Here is a 7543-nt window from a genome sequence, read left to right as displayed (position 1 = left end):
AATGACCGCAGAATATAGTGGCTATCCTCACAGGTTTCAAACCGTGACTCACATATTTAATCAGAAATGCGAAAGCACTCACACCACCTTGCATGTAGTTCCAAACCTGCTTTCTGTTGCGTGCAGACTGTTGCTAAATGTCGGGGACTCTCATTCCCAGGAGCTTGCCACTGCTTGTCACAGCAGAGCCACCACAGGAAAGACGCTCATCAGAGTTTAGTTCAGAACAAAGAACTCATTTTCTTCAAACTCAGGGTGGTACACACCTGGAATCCCAGAACTTGGGAGCTGAGGCAGGAGGATCATGAGTTCAAGGCTAGCCTAGGATACACAGTAAGACCTTGCCTCAGTAACTCTAAAAATACAAAAAAAAAAAAAAAAAAAAAAAAAAAACCCTAGGAGAGGAGGGAGAAATCCAAGAAAAAGAAATGGGAGGAGGACAGGCTGGCGCTGGTAGTGCTGGCCCCGTGGACAACCAAGTCCATGAGGAAGGTGGCCATGGCGCCAGCGTGGATCAACAGCAGCCTCAGCAAGAGGCGGCGGCAATGCCTGAGGGCACCCAGAGTCCCCAGACTGGGGAAAGGCTGCCTGTCAAGCGCCGCACCAGATTCACCCTGTCTCAGCTGCAGGATCTGGAGCGGCTTTTCCAAGAGAATCGCCACCCCAGCTTGCGGATGAGGAAGGATCTTGCAAGATGGCTGGGTGTGCCAGAAGCCGACGTGCAGGATTGGTTTAGGAACAGGAGAGCCGTTTACCGGAGGAATACTAGATTGCTGGTGCTGTGCGATACATTCCCTGGACCCGAGAACAACGATGCCTGAAGATTCCGGAGTAGCACTGAGTGCCATCCCTGTCCTGGAGCAAGATGTCCTGGAGCCTACCCCTGCCCCTAATGTCTGAGCCACCCACCATGGCCATGACAACCTTTCCTTCCCTGCATTTATTTCAGCAATAAAGAGGTGTATTCTCAAAAAAAAAAAAAAACCCTAAAATACTAAATAATACAAAAAATTGGTTATATTTATGTTATTCATTCAACCAATTACCATCACACTCCAAATACCCCATTCAAGACTGTTGGCTACCCTGTGCAAACACACACGGGGTGCTAACCTTTTGTCTGCTTCCACTGGTTGCAATCTTTCCTTATTTCAATAATCCAGAGGCAACAAAGAGAACTGAAGCATTGGAAACAGTCTGGAGACCCAGACTGTATTCGCTGTAAACGAATTCTGGATTTCTTCCCCACCCCCAACCTGGGTTTGATAAACTTAAAACTCTCATCACTCTTTTGGTGAGAAAAGAAACTGCTGAGACCTTTTCCTACCGATTGGTTGCACAGTGGTCCCACACTGGTGGTATGTGAAAAATGGAGAGAGAAATGCACTAGAGAATGAAGCAAGGGGAGCCACCTGCCAGCCTCCAGAGAGGACAGCAGCCCGAGGAAATGTGAGAAGAGGCAAAGGCTTCAATGGGCGAGAACAAGATTACAGCCCCATGGATATATCCTAACAATGGGCCTGAGCTGCCAGAACCATCTTGATTAAACACGTTTGCCTTTGTGATTTCACTCTAAGTGTCTCCAGAAACTCATTTCCCTTTCAATTCTTGCATCTTATTGAGCACCAGGAAAAAGAACAGAAGTGCTTAGTAAACATTTATGTATAGGACAAATGACCCCTGGCGGTTTGCAAATGAAAGGGGCCTCCTCTTCACCTGCAGCACCTGTGGGAGTGGGGTTGGGGTGGGGCTGGGGTGTGATGTGGCTGCGGTGCAGCTGGATGGGGCTGGGGTGGGGCTGGGTGGAGCTGGGTGGGGCTAGGGTGGAGCTGGGGTGGGGCTGGGGACTGGGGGGGGGAGACTATTCCCAGTGCACTGCTAAGATGGAAGCTCATCTATGGAGTGGGGGGGGACTTCGACTCTTTGGACTGTTTATGTTGAAAAGGGTGGTGGTGGCGCATGCCTTTAATCCCAACACTTACTGGGAAGGCAAAGGCAGATGGATCTCTGTGAGTTCGAGGCCAACCTGGTCTACAAGAGCTAGTTCTGTGACAGCTAGGATGATTACACAGAGAAACCCTATCTCAAAAAACCAAATGAAGAAAGAAAGAAAGAAAGAAAGAAAGAAAGAAAGAAAGAAAGAAAGAAAGAAAGAAAGAAAAGAAAGAAAGAGGGAGGAGAGAGAGAGAGAGAAAAGGGCTTTGTCTTTCGTGTGTGGTGTCTTTAAGCAAAAGCAGGAATGATTACTGTGTTCTACTGATGTATATTTTGCTTATCACCATAGATCCTTCATCTGGCGAAGGACGGCGATACAGACAGAGACCCACATTGGAGCACCGGACTGAGCCCCCCAAGGTCTAAATGAGGAGCAGAAGGAGGAAGAACATGAAAAAGAAAATCAGAACTGCGAGGGATGCTATCACCCACTGATACAAGGGAACAGATCTAATGAGAGTTTACCAAGGCCAGTTGGACTGGGACTGAACGAGGACGTGATCTAACCAGATTCTCGGAATTTGGCCGGATTCTCTGAATGTGGCTGGCCCGAGTCTTTCTGAAAAGCCATTGACTATGATACTGGGACTTGTTTCCTCTACATATACTGGATTTTGGGGATCCAGTCTGTTTGGATACTCACCTGCCTGGACCTGGAGGGAGGAGGGAGGAACTTGAACTTCCCACAGGGCAGGAAACCCTGACTGCCCTAAGGGACGAAGAGGGAGGAGGAGAGGGAGTGGGGGGAGTGGGAGGGTGTTGGGAAGAGGGGCGGAAATGGAAACTTTTATAATTTAATAAAATTTACTCTCAAAAAAAAAAAAAACCAAAATATCCCCTGAAAGCTCTGGACCCAGCCTTGACCCTACTGCATAATACCCTACATAATGACCCTACATCATTTATACAAAGTTGACATCCCCATGGAAGGAACCCTGTTGATGGGATCTCTAGAGGCACAGTCCTGGTTTGCAGCAGATGACAAACCGCAGAGCCCCCAAACCATCAGTCAGAACCTTGCTGAGCCATGGGGACATGGCGCCCCTGTGTTCTCTCTCTCCTTTTGGCTTGATCTGCCTGGTTAAACTGTACCAGGCAGAACTAAGGCTGAGGAACTATTTATCAGGTCATGTTCCCTCCAGGATCATCTTGGCTTTTCCTGTCTGTTTCTCCTTTCTCTGTTTCTCTCCCCCCTTATTAGTCACCATTTGTACTCAATAAGTTATAAGAACAATAGCCCAGCTGCTAGTGGCATGTAGCACAGGATTACTAAACTAAACAAAAATCTTTTGCAAAGTAATCTTTTAAAACAAAGTGGCTGCATTTCTAGTGGCTGCCACCCTTAGGACCCCATCTGGTTCACTCTCCCTTTCTGAGATAAACTGATCGCTGCAGGAAAAGACATAACTGCTTTCCTTAATCTGGGACCCATGAAATTGAATGCGATTCATTTGTGGGTTTTCATTTTCCTGGGGGGCAAAAGCTATGGCTCTTATCACATTGTCAGAGAGATTAGATACTCAAGGGAATGCATTTGTAGCAGAACTACTGTTTTCTTTGATGATGGTACTGTTATTTAACTGTGATTTTCTTTGTTTTGGGATTTACAGGAGAAATTTAATTCAATTTAAAGTGTGATCCTTTTTAAAATGAGACTGCCATCCCCAATTTTTTTGACAGTAAAAAAATGGAGAAATAATTATAGTGACATTAGATAACAGTGTGTGTGTGTGTGTATGTGTGTGTGTGTGTATGTGTGTTCCCTTAATTATTCTGTCATACATATGTGAAGATCTTGTTCTGTATGGATGACTGCCAACCAACTCTGCCACATCTATCAGATTCTGAGGGGAAAGAGGCAATGCAGTCATTTAGAGGTTCCATTCAGGACCAGTCAGCCCATTCCAGATGAAATAATTAGGCAGATGGGCCATTGTTCTCTTCAGGGACACAAGTCAACAGGCCATGACCACTTTGTTCCGTGTGTAGAAGGCACACCCTTCACACATGTCACATGGGCTCCAATCCTGTGTTCAAGCTGTGCTGTCCTTCCAAACTGCAGAAGCCCTCACTGCTAGGTCTGCTTTCTGTTTTAACATCATACGTTTTGAACTTCACTGTGGCTGTGCCAACACTCGAAGGTTTTCCTGCTGATTGACAGTTGACATGCTCAGCCACAGAAACTTACAAAAATCAATGTTTATGGGCAGGGATGTTGGAGCACACCTGTAATCCTAGCACTCAGGAGACTGAGGTAGGAGGGTCACAAGTTCAAGTCAGTGTGGACTGCACGGTAACTCTCAGAGACCAGTCTAAACTATGAAGTGAGACCCTGCCCCCATAGCTATATGTGTGTATACATATTCAACATATATTAATATTATATTGACTATATTGAATGTCTATATTATATATGCATATGTAATATTATATATAATATATTATTTATATATAATATATTATATATATAATATTAATATTATTGTTCACTTTTCTGCCCTAATAGTCAAGACCTTGATCTTCTTCAGATGGTAATGGAAATCTAAAGCTGAATAGCTAGACAGGATTCTCTAGAGGAGCAGAATATTACATACCATTAGAATGTATCTATATTATAAAAGGAGATTTATCAGATTGACTCACACAACAGAAGCTGGGTAGTCTGGTAGTGCCCACTGCATGATGGGAAGACAGAGAACCAGGCTCCTGATATAGGAAGGGAGATACTTTAGTCCCAATCTAGTACTGACAGCCTGGATGATCCCTGGAGAGTGGTTGGCACTGAGTCCACATTGAACGTGCTCCTCACCACTGAGTCAACTCTCCAACCCCTACTTAGCAAGTTGCTGACCCTTAGTACCACATCCACAGTTAAGCTGCCACTTCCGTTCTCTGTCTGCTTTGAACTCTGTTTTCTTAATCTGTGAAGAATTTGAAAATCAGAGATCTGAGTTTGTTCAATGTGTGTACAGATCAAGAACATGCAGGTGCTAGGTGAGCCCTAGAGCATTTGCATATACATTTTATTCCTCAACCTAGGGGAAGCTCATTAACATACAAAGTGCCATAATGAGAAATCATCTTGTAGACAGCTTAGTTAGAGGAAACTACCCTGTAGATAGCTTAGTTAGCATTGACCAAGATACCTCATGTGTCAGAGAAGGAAATTTTCATTGGTAAAGTAAGAGACAATACCTAATTGGTGGAAACGCTGTAAGTAAAGTAAGAGGCAGTACCATTGGTGGAAACACTACAGGAAAAGTAAGTGGCAATACCATTGGTGGAAACACTGTGCAGGCAATGCAAGAGGCGATACCACTGGTTGAAACCCTGTGTAGGCTCCTCCCAGCACCTACCTTTCTTCAGCGTGCTGTAACTTGGGTTTTCCTTTGTTTCTGCTGAACCACGATGGGGTTCTGTGGTGAGATTTACCAAATGGTGGTCTGTGCTGCTTGTCATTTTGAAATAGTACCATTTCCCTCATGGGACTGCCAGCATGTCCAAAGGGAAACACTTGGGGTATCAAGCTGACAGAAGTATATCATGGCGGGTTTTGTGTTTGGTCAAGGTCAGCCAATGACAAGCAGGAGATACACCTCATTGTCTATGCTCTTGTGGTCCTCTCTCCATGCCTGTGAGGGGCACCACCCACTAGAAGACACAACCATCCCAGTGGAAGAGTAATACTGAGGTAGGGATGGACCATGGAGCAAGAAGAGATTTGTTGAAAAGAAGAAAGAAGGTGAGAACACAGCCTACACGCCACTGTGCTCACATCCATGGGGTCAGCAAACCATGGTCTTCACGGTGAAAGAAAAGCTGCCTCAACTGTGAGCAACACTTCTTACCTTCTATCCTGTATCATGATAGGAAAAAGAAATAATTCTTGTTAAATCACCTGCCCCCCACAAAAAAAAAACATAGCAAAAACCCAGATAACCCACACAATGTCCTTTAGGTTAGCAGAAAATTCCCAAAAAAGTCTATAAAACATGACTCTTAAGAAGGCCCTTCTCTCTCTCTCTTTCTCCCTCTCCCTTTCCCTCCCCGCCCCCCCCCCCCAGACAGAGTCTTGCTATGCAGCCCAGGGTAATCTTCACGCCTCAGCCTCCCGAGCGCCAGGATTACAGTCATATACCACTGTGCCCAGTTCACCGTCTCCATCTCGAGTGTCTACTTCCCCTAATAAACCACACTTTTTGCTTCTCTTTCCTCTGCCTCATCTCCGAATTATTTTTCCAATGGTGACAAGAACCTGGAAGCATTAGGTTGAGGTCTCAGCTTCCCCATCTCCTGTCAGGATCTCCCTAGCCCTCATCTAACAGTGTTGGAGAAAACTGGGCAGTGTGCTCATTGGACCTCCATGCGCCTCCTGGAGGTAGAATAGCAGCTACTGAGCAAACCAGAGGGCCAGAGCAAGTTGAGGACTGTTGCTGGTGGGGTCTGCATGTGACTGACATTATGATACACACATCATCTACCTGGACTGACTACTGCTTTCTGTAGACTGGATAGTAAACACGCTTGATGTAGGTGGGCGTCCCACCCAATTCTGTGAGCCCCTGTTCCCCGATATGGTGCGTGCTTTCCGTATCGAGTTGCGAGCTTGGAATAATGTCCTAGGAGTTAAAAACAGACACACACAGACACAGAGAGACCTGGATCATTTGCCCAAAAGGTAAATGTCAACTTTATTCAGCGAAATTCCAGGTTTAAATACTTGGGGGCCAAAGGACGAGAACCCCCTTCCAGCTGGGAGTGAGATCGAGGTGTTGAGCTCTTGGCGCCAGTGACAGGAGGAACAGGGCAGGGGGGCTCGAGCTAGCAGCAGTGACAGACATTTCAGGCGAGCCTCTGCGAGAACCCTTGTTTGCAGGTGGAATTACCATGCCAATAGAAGATAAAGCTCTCTATGCTAATACCCCTAGCTGGTGGGGCAAGCAGAGGAGGTGACAGGAAGCTTAGACTGGTGGGGTAAACAGTCCTGCAGAGCGCCTCAAGGAGCCGGGAAAGGCCTGGAATCCAACAGGTGGGTCTTCTGTATTTCTGTTGCTTTCATTGGCTAATTAATAAAGAAACTGCTTGGCCTGACAGGTCAGAACTTAGGTGGGTGGAGTAGACAGAACAGAATTGTGGGAGAAAGAAAGCAGAGGCAGGCAGACGCCATGCTTCTCCTGCCCAAGATGGACACAGGTTAGAATCTTCCTGGTAAGCCACCACCTTGTGGTGCTACACACATTAATAGAAACGAGTTAATCAATATGTAAGAATTAGCCAATAAGATGCTACAGATAATGGGCCAGGCAGTGTTTAAATGAATACAGTTTCTGTGTAATTATTTTGGGGTAAGCTAGCCGGGATCCGGGTAGGAACACAGCCCACCATTCCTTTTACACACGCTTCATAGTATTCGAGGGTTGAGGGACGTCTTTAAGTTCAACAAGCAAGAAGGTGAACAGGACACAGCTGTTCCCACATACACATTTATGTATCATATACTTGTTCTTATATGATATATATGTATATCATAAAGTGATAATCATTAAAG

At 45.7% G+C, this 7543-nt stretch overlaps 1 protein-coding gene across 1 annotated transcript; it reads left to right on the top strand.

The window, feature by feature from the left end:
- Positions 1-428: 428 nt before the first annotated feature.
- Positions 429-821, top strand: LOC148121090 (rhox homeobox family member 1-like). Its single transcript, XM_087909472.1, has one exon. It carries the CDS (start codon positions 429-431, stop codon positions 819-821), a length of 393 nt encoding a protein of 130 aa, XP_087765598.1.
- Positions 822-7543: the final 6722 nt, after the last annotated feature.

The sequence above is a fragment of the Myodes glareolus genome, chromosome 8, assembly GCF_982192425.1.
Source record: "Myodes glareolus chromosome 8, mMyoGla1.1, whole genome shotgun sequence".
NCBI lineage: Eukaryota > Metazoa > Chordata > Mammalia > Rodentia > Cricetidae > Myodes > Myodes glareolus.
Note: the sequence above shows the minus strand (reverse complement) of the source record. Positions and strands in the feature narration are given on the sequence as shown.